At 43.8% G+C, this 22,957-nt stretch overlaps 1 protein-coding gene across 3 annotated transcripts in view; it reads right to left on the bottom strand.

The window, feature by feature from the left end:
• The window catches only part of PCDH19 (protocadherin 19), a 104,725-nt gene extending 82,791 nt beyond the window's left edge, over positions 1–21,934 (bottom strand). For 2 of the 3 annotated variants that reach the window (XM_024746551.1, XM_024746552.1), the window contains exons 1-2: positions 19,788–21,934; positions 15,870–16,197 (exon numbers count right to left, since the gene is read on the bottom strand). In XM_024746551.1, the coding sequence (XP_024602319.1) occupies positions 15,870–16,197; positions 19,788–21,934 (2,475 nt within the window). Of the gene's footprint in view, positions 1–15,869; positions 16,198–16,878; positions 17,020–19,787 lie in introns of all 3 variants that reach the window. The other variant, XM_024746550.1, reaches the window with a different exon arrangement.
• Between the last annotated feature and the right edge of the window lie 1,023 nt (positions 21,935–22,957).

The raw sequence follows: 22,957 nt of genomic DNA, 5'->3' as shown, positions 1-22,957 counted from the left end.
GGAAAGTGGAGGGTAGGGAGAACTTCAAGGTCTTTAGACCTATCCATGGCCCATAGGCAAGTTCAGAATCAGAACTTCACACACATACTTGGCAGCAGCATGTGTTTAGTAGGGCCTTCTTCAGAGCCAGTACCAAACCCCCACAGATAGGCAACCGCCAATAGGATCAGAATTCAGTAAACAAAATTCCTTGCTTTCAATCTTCTTATCACCTTCTGGAGATTTACACTCTAGTGGTGATACGAATTTACATAGTATTACATTTTATTTTTTCAGGTAGAACACTCTGCTTTATCACATTAACTTCTTTCAAATCCTGGCTTAAAATCAATTAAATATTTTAATTTCCTGGGAATTCTTTTCTAATCCAAACAACCTCATCTTCAAGCCATATGAAGGAAAAATGTGAATCTTTTTTAAGTTGCCTCATAATCATTTCAAGCATTCTCAATATTTCTTTAAATGAGGACTTTTTCATTAAAGATCTAAGATAGAAAAGAGGAGGGCTGGGAGGAAGGTAATGGTGTTTCCTTTAATTGCCCTTAATTTTTAGTCCCTTCTTCCTGCGACCACACTCACAAAAAAGAAACAGCTATTTAAAAAAAAGAAAGAAACAGCTATTTATTTCTATCAAATACTCCATGTTATAACATGAAAAACACAATTTGAATAGAAACTCATCTAGTTAAATGACTGCACATATAAGAAATACAGTTCTACTGAAGTCCATAGTCTCCATTTGTCCAAGGGACAGACTACAGAATTAGGCCACAGATGTTTTCCCATAGCTGGCAAACACTTCATCTACAATCAGGGTGACATTGTACAGATGACATTCTCATCTATTAGCTATGGTGGCGGGTGGTGGGGTGAGCATCTGTTTGTTTGTTTGTTTGTAATGAGAATTTTCTTTACAATATCTAAATAGTTCTGATATCTACACAGGGCCACTGAATAGTCATTTTACATACTAAGTGCAGTACTTAGTATGTGAGAAGTTTACACAGCCATCATTTAAAAGGTGTCCCAATGGATACTGGGTTTTGTAGTATTTATGCTGTTTAAAGTTAGGCTACTAGATGGGGAGGCAATCAAATAAATGAGCATTTCTTTAAAAGGATTGAACTCATTCAATTTTTTGGGAAAAAAACAGTGCATTTAGTCAAGGCTGAAATTTGAAATTTTGAGTATCTCAGTGACCACCAACTCATCAACTCCCTCATTTTTATTGTTTCAAATTGTCAGGGCTATCCCATGTCTTAGAGCCAACAAACCCAAACATGAAATCAAATACTGAGGAGTATAAAAAAATTCTCCTTTGAATTGGCTATTTGGTCCTGAAAAGGGCACTGAAAAATATATTTTGTGAAAACTGGCCCTTAGAAAAAGTCTACACCATTTTTATAGTATTAAAAATCTGTATGGATTAAAGTTAAATGTTACTATTTCAAAATCCCTCATTCTAAAAATAAATTTTGTGAACCAGATGTCTAACACTGGTGAAATAAATCTACTTTTGCAAGAGTATACATATGGGTAAGAAGAATGAAGGAGGAAAATATATTTTTCATAACATTATTTCTCACACTTAAAATGTAAACTGTAAAGAAAAGGGTTATTTTTAAATATAAACCTTCATACCTGTTATCATCTGAGAGAGACCTCCAAAAAAGGAAAAATAAGAAGAAAAATTCAGAAGGTATAATCTGACTGAAAAATGAAATTGAAAAGAATAATTGATCTGTCCCTCCTCATAATAACTTACAATCCCATTTATGCCACCTCTTTGTTCCTTAATAGTTACTGTGTAATATAGTAGTTAACTTTTTTAAGTAACTGCTTTCCGATGTCAAAGATAATACATGTTCAATGTAGAAAAATAGGGAAATTAGAAAAGTATATTTAAAAAGTAAAAAAAGTAAAAATCACCTGATTTCCTGAACTTGAGATAACTATAACACTTTGGTAATTTACCTTCCAGTGTATTTTCTCTGTATATGTATTTATAAACAACTGGAATCAATCTATACATGCTGTTCTGTTTACTTATTTTTTTCAATTAATGTAAAACGAGCATTTTCCTGTGTCACTAAATATTCCTCAAAATATTATATTAATGGCTTCATAGAATTCTAGCAATATATGTACCATGATATATTTAGTCATTCACATATTGATGATATTTAGGATATTTCCTATATTTTATTTCTATAATCTATGCTGAGATTGACACCCTTGAACATAAATTTCTAAGCAAATCTAAAGTTATTTCCTTAGGATAACTTCCAGAAGAAGAAACACTACATATTCAAGGACATTTTTTTTTTTTGGTACGCGGGCCTCTCACTGTTGTAGCCTCTCCCGTTGCAGAGCACAGGCTCCGGACGCGCAGGCTCAGCAGCCATGGCTCACGGGCCTAGCTGCTCCACAGCATGTGGGATCTTCTCGGACCAGGGCACGAACCCGTGTCCCCGCACCGGCAGGCGGACTCTCAACCACTGCGCCACCAGGGAAGCCCTCAAGGACATTTAAATATCGACAAATTGCACCCCAAGAAAGATTATATTAATTTCAGTTCTATCAATTATACTCCACGTATGATAACCACACTCTTGCCAATGCTCAGTATATTTTTTTTAATCTTTCCTTATTTGATAAGTAAAAAATGACATCTTGCACATCAAATTATTGTCTGTGGTTCCCCTGAGGTAATGGATGGGTGAGAAGAGAGTTGTGAAGACTTCAATTCTATTTTGTACACTCCTGTACTGCTTGACTTTTTAATAAGTATATATAGTGTCCATAATTAAAAGTTAATAATGGCATTCCATTGCTATTATTTGGTTATTAAGATTGAAATATTTTCATATACTGGTCATTTGTACAGCTTCTTTATGAATTACCTATTTGTGTCCTTTGCATAATTTTTTAATTTATTTATTTATTTATTTTTGGCTGTGTTGGGTCTTTGTTGCTGCGCACAGGATTTCTCTAGTTGCAGCAAGTGGGGGCTACTCTTCATTGCAGTGCACTGGCTTCTCATTGAGGTGGCTTCTCCTGTTGCAGAGCACAGGCTCTAGGCACGTGGGCTTCAGTAGTTGTGGCACGTGGGTTCAGTAGTTGTGCCTCACAGGCTCTAGAGCGCAGGCTCAGTAGTTGTGGTGCACGGGCTTCACTGCTCTGTGGCATGTGGGATCTTCCCAGACCAGGGCTCAAACCCGTGTCCCCTGCATTGGCAGGCAGATTCTTAACCACTGCACCACCAGGGAAGTCCCATAAATTTTATATTGTAGTATTTGTCTTATTGATTTGTAAGAGCTCTTTATATTTGAAGGGCATTGCTTAAATGTCCCCTTATCCAAGATGTCTTCCCTGACCTCCCTAGAGAACCTTCATTCCTGGCAGAGCATGTGCCCTTTACCTTTCCTTATTTTTCTACATATCACCACCTAACATATTATATATTTATTTGTTTATTATTTGTACCCATAAAAATATAAACTCAATGGGGACAGAGACTTTGTTTTGTTCACTGTTGTATCCCCAGCACTTTGAATAGTGATAAGCACACAGTAAGCACTCTATAAATATTTGTAGAAATAATAAATATAGGTTCTTTGCTATATAAATTGAAAATATTTCCTGGCTTATAGTTTATTTTTTATTTAGCTTTTGATATTTTGGGACATACAGACATTTCTAAGTTTTACTTAGCCAGAGCTGCTGGTATTTTTCTTTGCATTCATTTACACTGCTTTTACGCTTCTGAAGTCCTATTCAGTTTCAAGGTTAGATGGATATTTATTTGTTTTCTTTTAATAATTGTATTATTTGAATTTTCATCTTAAAGCTTTAACTCTTTAAGCCATGTGGAATTTATTTTGACATATAGTGGGAAATTAAAACTTTTTTAATTGTTAATCAATTCCATGTCACCACTTAGTGAATAATCCTTAGTTTCCCCATTGACTTTTTAAAATGTGTTTAACTTCTCAGTTTGTCTCCTCAATGACAATATAAGCTATGAGGGTAGGCACTGCTTATACTTGCTCTATGTCCCTCAGAGCTGAGTACTGGCTGGTCAATAAAGGATGATCTACAAATATTTGGTGGATGGACGAATGGGTGAATATTTTCAAGCCAAAATATCTTTTTGAAAAAACGTCTAACTAATTAAACAGGAAGTCCATTCACTAAAGTCTGGAAGTAATCCACATAGAGGGCCAGGCTTTACCTAGAATAAATGAATACCCTTTATGATCAGGGCACAATAACCACCACAGAAACTATATAACTCACGAGTAACAAAACACAATAACACCTGACACTGTACAGAAGGAATTGCACAGAATTGGCCCTGCCTTCAAGGAGCCCCTGAAAAATATTCTTTAGGGGGCTTAAAAGTAAAACAGAGCTTCCCAAAAGCTCCCCTACTGACCTCTCCTTCCCCTGAAATAGCAGTTTACTCTCTGAAAGAAGTAGATTGCTTTGTTACAGATAGTGCCCCAAATCCTGCTAAATGCAATCCGCCAGCCTCCAACATGCATTGAGTTTAATAATTCTGGAATCAAATCTACTTTAAAAGAAAATCTACCTCATTTTTGATTCTCAAGAAAAACCCCAAGTGCCCCCTATATATTGACTCTGTAGGGCTCAGTTAGCCTCCTATGGCCTGAAATTTAAAAATAACAACAAAAACAAAAACACATGTTTTTTTTTAATTCTGGCTCTTTGCTGATTATCTATAGCAAACAGCAAAATAAGCAAAGCCATGGTGAACTGCCTCTCATGCCAACAAATGCCACCAAAAAAAAATGGACAATCATGGAAATATATTGTTAAGCATGAATAGTAGCTAAAAAATATTTATCTCTGTTGCAAGGTATTAAAATGAGAAAACTTTCAAAGTTGAAGCTTCAAGCAATTGCATTAGAAGTTGCATAATTTAGTTAGACTGACCTTAGAATGGAATAAAAAGCTGCTTATTTCCATAATGTTGGCCTTCAAAAGTATGAAAGGTTAGATAATTTATCATGATATACAAAACAGTTCTCAAGAATACCTAACTTAAAAAGGAGGTCTTGGTGACTTACAGCCCTGTGATTTTTTCGGTAGCGTGATAATCAACATAATTTATACTTAAGTGAATTTGTGTTCTTCTGAAAGGTCTAGCTGGCCAGGCAAGAGAAGTGTATCTCCTACTCATCCCTAGAGCAAGTACAGACCAATTGAAGCCAGGTTAATGTACTCATTGCTGCCTTTATGACAGAACTCACATTGGACAAGGAGACCCATTTGAATAGAGAGGCTACTGACTTTTGATGTACATACAACTCACATTAGACACAGAATATCTTGCCCTCATGTAAAAGCTAAAGAGCCGTACCTATTGTGTCACCTGTCATAGCTAAGTTCCTTAGTCTCAATACCACCATTGTGGTAGCCATTGTAGCAGTCATTGTCATCATAGACTCAAACCTTAATGCAGTTATATGAAACCTTTCAAACCAATACTGCAAAATTCAAATTATACTCAGAACCGCAAAAGAACTTGGAGATCCCCTGACCCAGTCTCCTTATATGTTTGTTCCAGGATTGGTGCCGTTTGGCATCTATTTGGATTTTTCAGAATTCTCAATGTCTTGGAGTCTGCTTTCCTAAGTAATAATAGATTTCAATAAACTAAAGCTCCTCTTTTATGAGGTTTTTAATTCTGTTTCACCTGTTTTGCTAGTGACCTCCTCCTCCCCTATCCCAGAATTACAGATTTCTAGATTATCTTTGGGAATACAGTGACTAGGGGTGACACACACATTAGGGATAACTGTCCCAATGGAGCTTTCTAGGCTCAAAGGGTGAGGAAAGCAAGGTATTGCAAGTGTCACACACATATTTGACTCCAAATATGACACCATGCACAGCCACAAACCTTTGCAGTTCCAGATGAACCCTTGCACTTCAGTTTTTCTCCACCTTCCATGATCACTTCTTGAGGGCGCTAGATGATCAGATGTGCAAACACCAAGCTTTACCAGTTTTATAAGATTTTGCTCTATCAGGACCCTACATAGAGTTCGTGCAAAAGCAGTTTAACTTTCTTTCCATTTCAGGCATTTCCTTATTGTATTTCTTGCTGCAACAAAGCACACACCTTTTTCTGTTTCTAAAGAATTACCAGTAGAGGCAAAATTAGAAAGAGTGACCTAGAGATGGAAGGACACACATCCCATTAGCAGGCTCACAAGCCACACAGAAAATTGGTGTTTCATATATAGCATTTGAGATTTGTTTCTAAAGAGCCATAACTATCATAAATTGTTTTGCAATTAAAAATCAGGCAAAATCTCACTATGAAAAAGACATTATTTAATACTAATGCCACCATGTTCTCTCCCCTAAGGTCTTAGGAACAAATGTTGCCATTAGCATACTCTATCACTTGAAAGTCCATACTTGAGAAAATAGAAATGCACTAATTAAAGAAATGACCAGGATGGCAAGATCAGAGTCAGTGACAGTCTTCTGAGGGCAGCATGCCTGTGTCCTCACCATGGCCTCTGTGCCTGGCAGCACAGAGAAGGGAATCAGTCTTCCAACAAGTCATTCAACATTACCTACAGCCAGATGCCTCTGCTTGTCCCTGCATTTCCAGAGTCCTGTATCCCTCAAGCATGTCAAGCTTCAAATATGAATGCTAGATTACAGGCATCTTTAGTTATAAAAAAAAAGTTGCTTAAAGGTTAAGTCAATCCCTATGAATGCAGTCTGATCTAGTCTCCCTACTCATACATCTCACTCAGAAAAGATATGGTTTTATAGCGAAGTACCTATACACATAGGCAGCCCAAACCAGATTTCCTTGAGCCAAGTGAATCAAAGAGGAAGACTTTAAACAGAATTATGCCCAAAAAAGACAAAAAGAGAAACTGAGACTCAGAAAATCATTTCCAAGGAACTGAGATTCCCTGTAAGGTTTTCTTAAGCTAGGTTGTACGCACAGCAATGTTTATTTGACTGCTTCCTACTCAGAGCTCTCAATTAAAAATAGTCCCCAGGATATCTGTCCCTGGGCTATATCAAATTGGGGTGCCCTGGCCTCACATTTGGGGGATCACACCCTGCTGTGATGAGGTTTATAAGCATTTCCTCAGGGAGATAACCATCAGAGTGTCACTGTGGGGAGGGGAGCTCTGAGAAGCTAAGCTCATAGATATGTATACAATCAGGCCAGCTCATAAAGGCTCCATCACCTCAGAGGCAGAATAAGTGGGTGAGACAAGTAGATATGTCCTCTCTCTCTCTCCCTCTCTCTCTCTCTCTCTCTCTCTCTCTCTCTCTCTCTCTCACACACACACACACACACACGCACACGCACGCACACACACTCCCCTAAAAGGAGAGTCTGGCCTTTGAATTGAACTTATCTTCCCACCAGCTTACACAGGGAATCCATTTTGTTCAGAAGAGCAAACTACACAATCTGAGATGAAGTGCCCTTCATGCTCTGGAAATCAAATTTACAAGCAAAAATAATCCAGAAAGCAGAGACTGCCAAGACCAGTGCTGGTGGCAGTGAGGGAGAGCAGCTTGCCACAGAACAGTGGCCAGATGGGGCCCGGTGGGAGAAGCTGAAAACTGGCCACCCTGGCATTCGGAGACTTAATGGAGCATCGGAAGACTATGCACATCAAGGCAGTGCTTAAGCATCTGACATGGAGAAGCCCCAGTGCTAGTCCATGAACACTGAGCTCAAGGAGAATGCAGGCTTCACACCAAGCTTCTTGCCTGCTTCAATCCCAAATGGTCTGCTCAAAACTCAAGATAGCTGCCCCTGACACCTGTCTGTCTGTCAATCTGTCTAACTCTCACTCTCACTTATTTTCTTTCCAAAAAGTAATTTTCTCCCTCCCCAAAGGCTGAAATTTTTTTTAACATCTTTATATACTACCAAAGGCTGAATTTAAAGCAAGTTTAAGAGAGCGTTTTCATTTTCCAAAGTAATTCCCAGGCTCTACTCAATCCAGGAGACCCATATTGACTTGGGGAGCTTTTAGGACCTGGGGCTGCAAAATGAGAGCCATCTCTTTCAGAAGCGAGCTCATAAGGCTAAGACAAAATGCACCAAAAACATTCCTGATGGGTTGCTGTTCTTCCAGCTACAGACTTACAAAGAATGGATAGAGGGAGAGGAATAGAATGGGAAGAGGATAGCTGTAACCTTTAATTTTTTAAAATCTGGAGCAAATATGAAATGTTAACATTTGTTAAATCTGGGAGATATTATCTGTCTTCTCTGGACACCATGTATTTTACATATTACATAATTACATTTTGTAATTAAGTGAGATTCAACCAGGAAGGCTAAACAGTGAGAAGTCAAGGGAATAATGAATTGGCCCACCTTTCAAAGGCTTTGTAAATCTTGCCAATGTGAGGAATTGCACTTTAAGCAAACAAGATATGTGAAAAATCCAGATTTACAAAGGAAATCGGTAAGGAGTTGATTATTCACATTACACAAGGGTTCTTTCCTTTATGAAAGAATCCACCACAGTGTTTCTATACGGAATGCCACTACTGTGGTTAACAGGGGGTCTAATTTACAAAACAAACACTTCCTGCTGCACAACTTTTCAGGAACACAACTACGGGCCAAAGGTATAGCCACAGGTCTTCTTGTGGAATCCAGTCAAGTTTTCTGTTACGTGACAGAAAGCACTTGGAAACTGCAACAGAGGAACTGCTATCGATCCAAAGGGACCCAGTTTGGCCCCAAATGATGTGTGCCTGGGCAACTCATCTGCCTTCTCTGCAACTCCATTTTCATGATTATAGAGTAGAAATACTGGTCCCTTCTGACACCTCTTCCAGGAGTGCTGTGGCGCTGTGTGGTCCTAACCAGTATCCTGAAGCAAAATCCTGAATGCTGCTGAATGATGGCAAATGAGATTTCCTCATGGGACCCCAAGTTCCTAGAGCTGGCAGACCTGTTCTCCAGTTTCAGGCTGCAGTACTTTCCTCCTGGTTTTCTGGGGGGACATAGGAAGGCACTAGCAGCCTGGGTACACCCACTGGAAGCAGAGTGACCCTCACCATGCAGCCCACACAAAAACCACTCCTAACTACACAACAGCCAAAGAGGAAATGTAACTTGAAGAGCATTTCCCTCTACAAACAACTGATCCTCTGGGACTTTTCACTTCAAGCCTATCAATTGTTCGAAGTAAATGAGGCTCACATTAAAGGCCAGCCAGTCACACATCAAGAAATCAAGCCTCCTCTCAGTGGGGGAAAATGGCTGCTCCAGAGCCAGCCTCCCGCCTCTTATACACAGGCCTTTTGTACAAATGGCTTCATCTACCCACATCTGAGACACTTGATCCAGTCAAGCTTGGCCTCCCCTAAGCCCTAGAAGCTGAGATACACATTCAGAGGGGTCAACATCTCAAACTCCAAGCAGACGCCTCAGATCCACTGCAGCACCATAATTGAAAGACTCCAGCTTTGCCAGGAGGTGACTTCATCTTCTTTCAGTCTTCCAATTCCGAGCAAGAAATCCCCCAACCCTACTGCTTCAGCCTCAGGGCATGGTATACCAAAGCCACAGCAAAGACTAGGGCAAGGTTAGGGGAGGAGAGGTCTGCAGCTCCTCCCACCTTATAAATCTGACTGACAGAGAAAAACCAGGTAGGGTTACTGGGACCCAAAGCAAGTGGTCCTCGGATAAGAGGAATTCCAAAGGCTCAGAATCCTCTATGGAAAATGTCCTGCCTCCAGTGCCCTAGGGAGAGAAATCTCAGGATCATTAGCAAGCTCTCTGGCTGAGCTCAACTTTAGTGAAGGTGTATGGGGAGAGAGATGATCTCTAAAGTAACCAGTTAATTGCCAATAAGGAATGATAATAATAAATTAGCAAATACTAATGTAAACTAACTCAGTTCTGCAGCAGTTGCATGGAGATGACAGAGGAGCAGTTTATTCTGGAACACATCTTGCAAGCGGATCCCCATGGGAAACGCACTGCTTAGACTAGATGTGAAACGGGCCAATAAGATGCAATGTAGCCAATGGGTGGCCCTAGACTGTCTCTCAGTAAAAGTGGAGCCTTTGATTTTTAAGAAAACTGGAGTGAGCCTTGAAAATATGTGGGCTGCACTATTTTCCATTGCTTCCTTCTGAAGCCTGAGGGGTACTTTTGACCCTTAGGGATAAGACTCAGATGGTTCCAAGACCCTGTCAAAACAAGGAAATTACAATAAAATTGCTTCCTGAAGCGTTTGTTGGTTTGTTTTAATTCGAGGGGGTGATTTGTGTCGTTACCTTGCTATCCTAACCAGCCTCATTGTACCTATTAATTTTCTAGTGACTTCTGAACTTGACACCTGATAGGTTTGTGGCTGCTTTTCTAGCTCCTTAGCTCAGAGTTTCACTCAGATCACTGCAAATCCCTAACTTTTAAAACTCTTTTTAGGGACCAAAGCATGCTATTTCTTTCTTATTTTTCTTCAAAGCCTAACTGATGTTTTAGTTTCATTATTTGCACTAAGCTAACACGCACTGAGACTTTCGGTAGGATAATTGGAAGCATTCAATCCGGTCTGCCACATACATCCTTGTCCTGCAAACTCATCCACTGCTACCGTGCTGCTACTTATGAAACTGCTCCATAAGTGACCATAGCAGACCACGCACACACCCTGAGGATGTCTTATATCAAAGATGTTACAGTTTGCTAGTGAAAGAAGGAAAAATAAAAAGAGAGAGCTCAAGATGGAGTCTGAAACCAAAATTAAATCCCTATGCACCCTATGACTAGAATTCTGGAAGCTCTTGCCCACTATCACTCTCTTAGAATTGTCAGCTCTGAAACATTCAATATTTAAAAACTCAAATTAAAAATATCTCACCAAAGAGACTGGAAGTTTGGCCATTTCACCCCTCCTGAAGGCAGGAAGAGGTCCCACCCAAGTCTCCATTACCAGCAGAAGAAATGAGTTTCATTTTCCTCCTTCAACAATGACCTGGGTGACAAAAAGGGTAATGCAGGAATGCTGATGTACAAAGGAGTAATACTTTGTAGCATACAGAGACACCCAGAAGTCATGCCACCATTCCATAAGATTGGAAGAAACATTATTTGCTGTACTGAGGAGGCTCTAAAAAAACTGGACTAGGGCTTCCCTGGTGGCGTAGTGGTTGAGAGTCCGCCTGCTGATGCAGGGGACACGGGTTCGTGCCCCAGTCCGGGAAGATCTCACATGCCGCGGAGCGGCTAGGCCCGTGAGCCATGGCCGCTGAGCCTGCGCGTCCGGAGCCTGTGCTCCGCAATGGGAGAGGCCACAACAGTGAGAGGCCCGTGTATCAAAATAATAATAATAATAAAACAAACTGGACTAAGTTTAGAAAAATCTTAGCAAACTGGCAAAACGACTTACTTTCTTCTCCATTATCTATTTTTTCAACCTCCTTTCCCCTCTCTTCACTATCCCCCCACCCCATACACCCATATGCATGTGCACACACACACACATTCACTTACATATACACTAAATCTACGGACTAAATAAACCAGGATGCCAAAGAATGCAAATCTCAACTTCAATTTAAAATATTTAAGAGATACTTGACATCACTAATCCTACAAAAGTCTTCTGTAAACAGCAAAAGCATCCTCCACGTTCCCTCATCAAATTTGTGTACAAAACCACAAAATCCACACAGCTGACCTCCTGACCAACATCAGAGGACAGGTAAATGAAGACAAAGAATTCCAGGCAAGGGCTTCCCTGGTGGCGCAGTGGTTGAGAGTCCACCTGCCGATGCAGGGGACACGGGTTCGTGCCCCGGTCTGGGAAGATCCCACATGCCGCGGAGCGGCTAGGCCCGTGAGCCATGGCCGCTGAGCCTGCACGTCCGGAGCCTGTGCTCCACAACGGGAGAGGCCACAACAGTGAGAGGCCCGCGTACCGCAAAAAAACAAAACAAAACAAAAAAAGAATTCCAGGCAAGATGGTCTCCATAATTCTAAAGGCTGAGTTCCAATGCAACTCATTTCTTCTGCTGGTAATTAATAGAGACTTGGGTGGGACCTCTTCCTGCCTTCAGGAGGGCTGAAATGGTCAAACATCCAGTCTCTTTGGTGAGGCATTTTTTAATTTGAGTTTTTTAATATTGAATGTTTCAGTGCTCCATTCCCTTTGCCTTTTCCTATCTAACTGCCTTTAAAGTCACGTTCCCTTCAGTTTCTAGAGCCAACAATATTCAAATGTGGCTAGGTCTGCACACTGATGCAAAAGTTACCCTCACATCAGCACCAAACTTGAGAGCTCAACAGTAAATCTACATATAAATGATGGCTGCGCTGCCAGGGAAGGAGTAGCAGGAGAGTACTAAGCAGGCTGCAAAGTGACTGGAGGTTAGAAACCCTTTTGTGTTGCTTACAGGGAAATCATGTGGGTGATCTTAGCTCCCCAACCAAACTATGAACTCTGAAGGCAGATGCTACATCTTATATTTATTTGGGATCCCCATGGTACCTGCCACACAGCTGAGCACACAGTGGACACTCAAACAATGTTTAGTGATTTGATTTAATGCCATGGTGATAAACTTTAAAGTGTGATGCAGCGCTGTGAGGGAAGCAATTCTCACTCCTCTGTAATACCATTGCCAGTAAGCCCTGTAACCGACGCTGCAGCTAATGAAGGGAGTGAGTTTGTCCACAAGGTAGCCCAGCAAAGGAACCTAATGCGTAGTGACCTTTGGTCCCAGTCTGGTGAGTAAGAATGTAATATGTGCTCAGTAAAGAGATGTTCTCCTGAACTGAAATGACCTGTTTACTTGTCTGTCTCCCCGTAAGCTCCCTGGGGTCAAGGATCAAGTGTTTTATTTTTGTATCCTCGGCAAGTTATACAGTGTCTGGCATGTTCTAAGTGTGCAATAAATGCTCCTGGGTTGAGTTAATGAATTTAAAAATGGTTTAATGAAATAATATAGAGAAAAATATACATGACATAATAAGATTTAATACAGAAATTTCCACAGAATCTTATATGCATCACATGGTAGCACTTAACACTCTGTGCTATAATTGCTTAATAATTGTTGGTTTCTTAGATGGATCAATTAATTAATTCGGAAAAATATAAAGAAAAGGTAGGAAATATATTATGATATTATTATCCTAGTAATGGAGACTATCCCATTGTACCTGATAGTAGCATTTATCACTCCATACCGCAAATCACCTATTTGCTTATCTCCCTCACTAGAATGTGCATTCTTTGAGATCAGAGGACATCTTTTTCATTTCTCTAACACCAGAGCCTACAACAGAACCTTACAAAGAATAGACACACAACAAATATTAGTTGAATGTATGAATCAATCATCCCTACACCTCTACAGATTTCACTGTACCTAAGTATTCTACCTAGTCCATGTTCAAGGGCCTCTGGTATGGGAAGAAAAGAAGTGTCATTTTCTCCATGCAGGACTTTGTGACAGATGCAGGTTTAAATGGCCTGATTCATGCTCTGCTGTGAGTGGGCCTCTCTCCTTTCTGAATGGGTTTGTCAGTTGAACTCTCCAGGACTGCATATTAGAAATACACAACCTCACCATGCCTAATATATGCTGTCTTGGCCCTGACTAGCCCTAGACGCTAGGTCTGCATGACTTTGTTAAATAAGAAAGTATCTTGCTTTGTGAGTCAGAGATAGGATCAGAATTCAGACTTTCAATGGCTTTTCTAAATAACTGAAGCAATACTTTGTTTAATTTTGTCCACAGGAGAATCTCAGAAAGAACACCAAGATCTCAAGTAAACCATGCAGATATAGTCATATATCTCTTGCCCCCTCAAAGCATCCCATAGACACCAGGGCTTATGTTTCTCTACTACTTTGAATTGATTGCATAGTCACCAAGCCCTCAGGATTCAATTCTTTTGTACATCTCCACTGGCAGCAGCAGTCAGCACCTAATCCAAAACCTTGGCATTTTTTACCTCCATTATTTAGAAGTCCAGTATGAATACGGTAACCGCACCACTTTGTAGCTCTTCTCTATACAGAACCAGCCTCTTTGGTTATAAGTGCCTGGGGAGCTACACTCAGGTATGCAGGCCATTACAATAGTCACTCTCCAGTTATTGTCTGGTGAAGAGACCTACGATTCAGGGGGTACCTATGTGTCAGTCCCCTTACATTACATAATGCCATATTATTCCTTGGACCAACCTTGCATGACACATGTACCCATTTTGTAGATGAGGAAACAGAGATTCAGAGGAATACCATAGCAAGACATGTCCCCCAGATTCAAAATCATGTTCTATCTGATTCCACTACATAGCACTACCTCTCCCTCTCCATTGTTGAACTCTTGGTGGTCCATGAGCAGTCCTCCAGAAAGTCTATGGTCTAGTTCCTAGTAGTATCCACTGACATTCATAATTATAACTGAGCCTACCTAGCATAATACTGGATTTTCAATAAATCCTTACTTATAGATTTATAGATTGACAATATTGGTGTCTCTGCTGCTAGAAGAAAATCATCAGTTTCTAATGAAAAGCACTGCTTTTTGGCCCCATTAATTCTGATGAGAAATATTTTTCAGGAACTAGGAGGAGCAGTCGATAAAAGTGATCCTAAAACCCTTTGCCCTATGAAATTGATATAAATACTATCAGGCCATTTTATATGCATCCCAGCCCAGGTATGTTAGGCTGAATTATTTCTGAGGCAGGGAAGTGTCACTGAAACAGCACTCGCCAGAGTTATAGAGCCCTGCAATCTAGTCCTTTCTCTCTCTCTCTCTTGATATCCCTGCCCAGTGAGTCTGAACAAGTCCCTTAGCATCTCTGGACCTCCATTCATCATCTACTGAAGGGCAACCTATTAAGATACCTGACTGTAAGGATCAAAGAAGACAAAGGTTGTGAAGTGCTCTCCAAGTATGTAGTATTCCTTTCATTAGTGGCCTGGAAGAGGGCATATGCCTCCCAGTGCATTAAATTTCCAACCAAAGAGGGACTTAAACAATTCAAGGAAAAATGAAATTAACTTAAGAGCTGTTATTTATAGCCTTCCACCCAGCCACCAACCTACCATCATCCACGTTACTACCCTACTACCCTGAAAAATTTCAATAGACAGCAAACACTGGACCACATAGTGTCCAAAAAAAAAAAATGCTTCCATTTGAAAACAGTCATTCCTGGTAAAGAGAAACAGAGCTAACTCAAATACATAGTTAATTCCTGAAATTTTCATTATTAGTGACAGTTTCAACCTCCTCATTTGTCAAATGTCACCATAAGAACTATTAAGAAACAGCAATGTGGCTTTTTTATATTTTTGTTTGCCTCTCTTTAACCGGCCCATCCATATTCTCAGCAAAGCACGTATATGACCAAAGAAAAAGCAAAAGGGGGCTTCAGAAGGCTGAATCACTCTCACACTAGGAAACTGGCCCCCGAGCATTCTAGGGCTCATCTATCTTTAAGACTACTTGTTGATTCTTAGCCACTTTAACTGTCATACTGGTACAACAGGCTGGCAAGCGTACTGTATTTGCAACAGGTGGTACAATTCATATTACGCCAAAATACCATATAGGTATTTCAAAGGCTCAGACCTTGAGCTCCTACTCCCAACATCCACCCCTACAAAGGCTCAGTATGTTGGGTTACCCTCTGCCCCAAGAAGCACTGGTAGCAAACCCTGACTTTGGAAATGGGCTTAGGCAGAGAAGTTCTCCCACCACTGCCAGGGAATGTGCTACCATAGAGGCTGATGGGGTCCAGCGAGCAGCATGGGAAAGAGGCCTGGGAGGACCTCACAGAGCCGCTTAGCTGCACTCACCTCGGGCAGAGGTACACCGTTGATGATCAGGTCTGGTTGCTGGGGGCCCTGGCTGTTGAAAGAGTGATGGTAGATGTGGTTGGCGCTGGTATTGCGGGTATTCTGGTTCTCCACATTCAAGAAAGTGCTCTCAGAGCGGCGGCAGCCCAGAGGAAGGGTCTGCTGGTGGTAGTCGAAATAGTTGAGGGACGAGGTCAGGGAGGAGCAACTGACAACGTTCATCTTGTCTGTCTCCTCCACATCCCGGGGTACCAGGCGGATGTCATTCTTATTGATTTTTTTCTTCTTGCTTGATTTCTTTTGATGCCCATAGGAGTATTCAGCGATTCTATGTGACAGAAAAGGCAGCATGTATCGCTAACGCCCTCCCAAACCATGCATCGATTAATAAACATTAAGCATCCCAGAGGGTTGCACCCCATCTCCGCTCCAGCTTCTTATTCTGGTGCATTACATCATCAGGTTTCTCCCTGTGCTTTCTACATGTGAAAACAAGCTGAGGGCTGTAAAGTTTTTATATTAAACATAGTAACCTCCCACTACCTCTCCCAAAGTTTCTATACTTTAGATTTGGAATTCCTCATTGTGAGTGACCATTTAACAAGGGTGTGGGGACGGGGAAAGTTGAGCCTATGGGAGAGAAAGCATGAAAATGCTCAAATCGGGAGCTTTTTTGGAAGCCAAAGGAACTCCTGGGTGAAATAAGAAGCTAGTTCTAATTTAACAGAAGAGGAGATAGAAAGAAATAAAAAATAATCCCCTTTCCAGTTCCTCCAAGCAATTGCCATGTGACGAACACCCTCAATCAGGTTCCTTGGTGATTGAACTGATCGATTTTGAACGGGAGCAAATCAGACCCTGTCCTTTGACAAATCCTCAGCTCCTCTCCTCCACACCCTCGTTCCCACTGCCCTAGCCCTGCTCCCTTCTACTCCCCACCCCACCCCCCACCTCTCCTCAAGAAATCTGATAGCCAAACCCATTTGAACGAGGGGAAAAGACTTTTTACCTCTTTCCCCTTAGGCTCACTTTCTCCTCAGCCTTTTTGTCTTGCTCCTTGCTAATGGGAGAAACCAAGATGCAATGCAGACACTTGCTGTTTTGTCCTTTTTTAAAACAGCCAAGGAGACAAATGATGGTTAAACAATTACTGCAAAGGAATTTAAAGGTTAGTGCATTCAGCATCCCTCTCCATTCAGGTGTACCTACAAGCAGCTGTGCTGGAACATAAAGAGCTCAATTTAATTAACACTGACACAGACCCAGCAACGCGCACCAAAGACACCAAGCATTAAGAGACTTGTCAAAAGAAATACATTTAAATGTAGCCAGATTCTCAAAGTCATTTATTACTTTGCACACAATGATTCAGCTTATTGTCTGGAAATTCCATTTCTGAGCAATAATCAGCAAAACAATAGGGTTAATAAATAATACAGGTTGATCTTTACAAGAGAAAGACTGTGCCTGTATTCTCCCTCGACAAAGCTAATTGTCTGAATACAAAAAGGGAGCCCAATTCAAACAGCAAGTGCAGATCATCTCGCAAGTATCATAAATGAATGCATTTCAGGAAGAGGCTCTGCAGAGGCTGAGAACAAGAAACCTCTGCTTAATACATGGAAAGACAAGCTCTTAAACTTTAGGTTTCTAAAAAGTGATCAGACCAGGAGATTGCCTATCTCCAGAGGCACATTCTTGCTATGTCCCAGGGATCTTCCTAGAGCTGAGCAGTTGCCTTCCCCTCACCCTTTCTCTCTGTGCTCAGGCAGACTTGCAGTGAGGGCAAGCTGATGCTATTGGGGCTTGGGAGCAGATAAAATCCCAAAGACCCCAGGACTGGGGTTGATTTTCTTTTCTAATCGTTTAGAATCAATGAGAAGTTCTAATCATTTTGTTTACCCACGATGGGTAAGTTTGGCAATGCCCCATCCAATTATTCAGCTGAGGCATTCATTGCACAGCCCTTTCTGTATCGAGCAATTATTTAATTAAACTGTACTTCATTAATCCCAAACCAGCGCAGGAAACAGAGCTCTTTACAAAATACACATATGAGTGAAGTTGGAGAGCACTGAGATTCACTTTTTTTGTTTTTTTTTCTTTTCATTTCAAATGCTCTCCTCCCTGTTTAATGATCTCCCTGGCAAGCTCTCAGAAAGAGCTCTCACTTTGAGTCATACATCACCAAGAGGTGGCAAAGCCTTCAATATCTTTATTTCAACCTGATTTCTTTTCATCAAGGAAAGGGTCTTATGCATTTACTTTATGCTGAGGAAATGGCTTAAAAGAGTCCCCTCTATCATTATCTCCATATAAATAAAATTTTATAGACTCCTCATTTTTCTCCTATAAAAAATGCCACTGGCAGTCACAGGTTTCAAAGGTAAGAGTAATATTAATTTCCATTTCTCCCATCTGAAATGACTCGGAGCTGAAGGAAAGAAAAGTCATGGCCATTTCACTAGCAACAGGATTAAAGCATTTATGAGGCATTGCAGCTGCTCTTTTATGGCACCTGATTGATATTCATGTGTGGTTAGCATTTGTCTACTAACTTGTGTAACGCAGAGAATAGTAAAAGGGAAACAATAATTGCATGGCTGTTACATATTCAGGGGGCTCTGATTCACAGAAGTGTGCATTTCAGTTGATGTCAAATACAAATTGGACCTACAGGAACATATTTTGACTGATTAACATGCAAGCACAGATGGCACAAAAGACACACTGGATGTGTAGGTGTGTTGAAAGCACACACACACCTTGGTTGGAAATAGTAGCATCATTCATTTTCAGCAAACTAAAGAAACAACTTTTTTTTTCAACCATTTCAATGATACACTGCTGAAAAAAAATTACATGTATTATCCTAAATTGGATATTGTAAGGAAGGGCTTCAGTAAGACCCTCCAAAGTGCTTATCAGGAAATCTTTTTTTAAAAAAATTACTACGTGTCATTCCAGTTTCCACATTTCTATTCCCCCTCTCTCCCTCTCTCTCTCTCTCTCTATCTCTCTCCCTCCCTCCCTCCTTCCCCCACCTCCCTCTCTCTCAGACATACCACACACATATTCTGCACACATTTCAAGGGAAACTGTAACACCACAGCCCATAGTGACATCCACTGGTAAGGACCAGCTCTTAGGGCCACAGCAGAGTTCCACATTAGAGGAAAGAACCATCAACTCCAGAAGATTGCTACTTCTAGTGAAACATCTGGATGCAAAAGTCCTGTTCCTCATTGGGATGTTTGGTCTCTACCCAATAACCAGATATTTGAAAACATATAGATGACTAGTAGAATTTCACTTCACATAGCCAGATGTTTGGGGACTGGATACAAAATAAGCCAAGAACACACTAAAACACTCTAATTGCCTGCTTCCCCATACACTCCTGTTCTCTCTTCCCCCAACTTTGTTTCCTACCTTAGACTCCCACTCACAGGCTTTCTTCAGAGGTTCTCTCTACAACAGGACAGGGCAGCTGCCAGTACTCCCTTTCCTTTCAGTACCTGTCCCCAAAACACTACAGCCCCCAAATCAAGTTGTGGTACTTCAAGGTTCTGCTAAAAATCAATCAATCTTTCTCTCTCTCTCATATTAATTTTTTTCTGCCATAACTTCATGGAGACAGCTGTGCAAATTTTAAAATGATAATTGCTATTCTGCTCATCATCATTATGTGACAGAATCCATTCGAACAGTAAATGATTGTCTTCCGGAAAACTGTCAGTTCAAAAGAATTGATCAACTTGGGCTGACATAAACTCCCCCCTCCCTCCAAAAAGAAGCGCTGTAAGTAGGGTGCATGTATTTAAATAGGAAACAAAAGCACTAGGGTTTTCACACAGAGACACAGATACACATTATTCACCCAAGACAAAGAAGGAAAGAAAGAAAAGTTGGCTCTACCTGCAGTTGTAGGTCCGGATTTCTTTGTTGTCTCTCTTGCACTTGATTGCCACAAAGATCATAGTGACAAAGAGGATGCCAGCAATGGAGCCCAGGGCGATAATGAAAATCAAGGACAAGTTCACCGAGCCCATCGACTCTTGGGCGTCGAGAGCAGGGGATAGGTAGATTAGGACGAGCGCAGAGGCGGAGAGAGACGTCTTGCCATGGTCGTGGGCCACCACAATAAGCTCGTAGGAAGCTTTGGAGCTCTCGCTGAAGGTGCGAGTGGTTCTGACCTCGCCATTGACCTGGTCTATTTCAAAGAAGCCGCGGTCGCCCTCTGTCATGTCATAGGTGACCCGGCCATTCTCGCCCTCATCGTAGTCGTCTGCTTTGACAACGGTCACCAGGTAGCCTATGCCCGAGTTGCGGGGTATGTAGACTTCAGCGGTGCCGTTGATCAGGGGTGGGGCGGTGATGACTGGGGTATTGTCATTGACGTCGAGGATGATGACCCGAACAGTGGAGTTGCTCTGCAGGGAGGGCAGGCCGCCGTCCTTGGCCAGCACCTTGAATTCAAATGCCTTGGTCTGCTCGTGGTTGAAGGATCGCAGCGCATAGATGTCACCCGAGTTGGGGTTGATGGAGACATAGGTGAAGACAGGCATGTCCCGCACCTGCGACGGCACGATCTGGTAGGAAACACTGCCATTGAGACCCAGGTCGGGGTCTCGGGCCGACACAGAGAGCAGATAGGCACCGGGAGTGTTGTTCTCCTGCACAATGACCTGGTAGTAGGGCTTGGAGAAGTGCGGGTGGTTGTCGTTCTCATCGGTGATGCGCACGGTAAAGGACTTGGAGCTCTGCAGCATGGGCACGCCGCCGTCGCGCGCCTGGATCGTGAGATTGTACTGGTCGTGCTGCTCGCGGTCCAGCCGTCCGTCCACCAGGATAGTGGAGAAGCTTTCATACTCCTGCAGCCGAAAGGGCACGTTGCCCAGCAAACGGCACTGCACGCGCCCATTGAGGCCGGAGTCTCGATCAGACACCCGCACCAGTGCAATCACGTAGCCTGGTGGGGCGCTCTCGCTCACCTCCACCAGCTCGCTGTTGACCGACAGCAGGTTGATGACCGGCGGGTTGTCATTGGTGTCCAGAACGCTGACGGTGACCTTGCAGTGTGCCGGGATGGAGTTGGGCCCCAGGTCCTTGGCCTGCACATCCAGTTCGTACACATGGCCCTCTTCATAGTCTAGGGCACCAGTGACCGTGACCAGGCCGCTGTGCGGGTCGATCTGGAAGAGTTCTCGAGTGCGGTCGTTGACGTAGCCATAGAAGGAGTAGACCACCTGGCCATTGGTGCCTTCGTCTGGGTCACTGGCGTTGAGACGGATGACAGGCGTGTTGGGAGGTGAGTTCTCTGGCACGGTCACTGAATAGGTGGACTCGCCAAACACAGGGTTGTTGTCATTGGAGTCGGTCACCTTGATGCTGAGGCCAACAGTGCCCAGGTGCGGCGGGTCGCCGCCGTCGAGCGCAGTGATGCGAAAGCTGTAGTGCGACTGCGTCTCCCGGTCCAGACTCTTCTCCACCACGAGTTCTGCAAAGCGCGAGCCGTCGCCGCGCGTCTTGATCTCCAGGCCAAATAGCTCGTTAGGCGTGAGCTCGTACGTCTGCACGCCGAAGCTGCCCGAGTCCGGGTCATAGGCGCTGTCCAACGGGATGCGCGTCCCGGGGCTGGCCGCCTCTGAGATCTCCAGCTCAATCTGTGCCGCCGGGAAGCTGGGCGCGTTGTCATTCAGGTCCTTGATCTCCACCTTAATCACGCAGATCTCCATTGAGCTGGACATGACCTCAAGCGAGATGATGCACTTGGGGCTCTGGCGGCACAACAGGTCACGGTCGATCTTCTGCTTGGTGACCAACAGGCCCGAGCTGGGGTTGATGTCCACCAGGTGCGGAGCGGAGTTGGACACCACACGAAAGGCAGAGGCCTGCCGTGGGTCCAGTGCAAAGCCCGCCTCGCGCGCGTCCTTGGCCACGTTGGCGATCACCGTCCCGGCGCGCTGCTCCTCTTCTACCGAGTACTTGAGGTTAATGAGGGCGGCCGCCTGTGTCCACAGTACAGCCAACAGCAGCAGCACCGGCAGCAGGAGCGACTCCATGGCTGCGCGGGGCTCTGCCTGGCCTCGCCTCTCCACACCCCTCCGAGGCCGACGCCGCCGGCGCTCCAGCTTCCCGCCGACTCGGGCCGCCTGTTGCGCGCGCCCCGGGGCCCCGGAGGCCGCCGGAGGAGTCTCGCCCAGGGCGGCCCGGCGGCGCGGGGGGGACACCCGCGCCGGCTCCAATGCTGAGGTTGCGGCGGACCGGGCGGGGGCTCGCGGGGGACCCGGGGGCTCCGGGGGGCCGAGGGAGCGCCGCGCAGCCCCGAGCCCCCTCCCTCCAGCCCGGCTACTCAGTTTTCCCCTTTCAAAGTTAGCCGGGCTCGACTGGCCGCAGCGGCGCAGGGCTGCGGGTCGGACGGCGTCTGAGCGGCCGGGTCGACGCGCTGCTGAGTCCTGACCGCGCTTGAGGCGAAGGCGGGGAGTGCAGTGAGGGTACAGCCTCTCAGGCAGTGCCCGGCCCGCCGCGGCGCACCGGCACTGGGGCTGGCTATCGCGTAGTCTGTGCACCTGGCATGCGCAAGGACCTCCCCGCCAGTGCTCCTGGATCACTGCGGAGACAGGACCTGCCTGGACGCGCCCCGCGTCCGGGGGGGTCACGCTGGCCTTTTCGAGGCCTGTTGGGGAGAAAGGGGGGTCGCAGGAGGGAGTCTGAGTTGCTGTCAAGCGCCGCAGCCGCCAGAGTATCCGGCTGAGCGGGATGGCTCTCCCCCGGCCGGCAGAAGAAGGGGGAGGGGAGAGAGGCTGCCGAGACGAGAACGCGCTCCCTTGCACTGTGGTTGGCTTCAGAAGGCTTGAGTGGCGCGTGTGTCCAGGATCGGAGATGGGCACGGAGCCACCCCCACAGAGCAGTTGGACTGCGGGCGTTTTCGTCTCGAAAATCACAGTTACCAACGCAGCCCGAGCCTCCACGTCAAGTTTGCGAAAGCGGGCCGATGGCAATTTGTCCAAGAAAATAGAAGTCCGGGTCTTTCCAATGGCCCGGGGGGCGGGGAATGGGGAGGAGGGGAGGCAAAGAGAAAACAG

Source organism: Neophocaena asiaeorientalis, unplaced genomic scaffold, assembly GCF_003031525.2.
Source record: "Neophocaena asiaeorientalis asiaeorientalis breed wild unplaced genomic scaffold, Neophocaena_asiaeorientalis_V1.1 scaffold406, whole genome shotgun sequence".
Taxonomy (NCBI): domain Eukaryota; kingdom Metazoa; phylum Chordata; class Mammalia; order Artiodactyla; family Phocoenidae; genus Neophocaena; species Neophocaena asiaeorientalis.
This window is presented reverse-complemented; position numbering and strand designations above follow the sequence as displayed.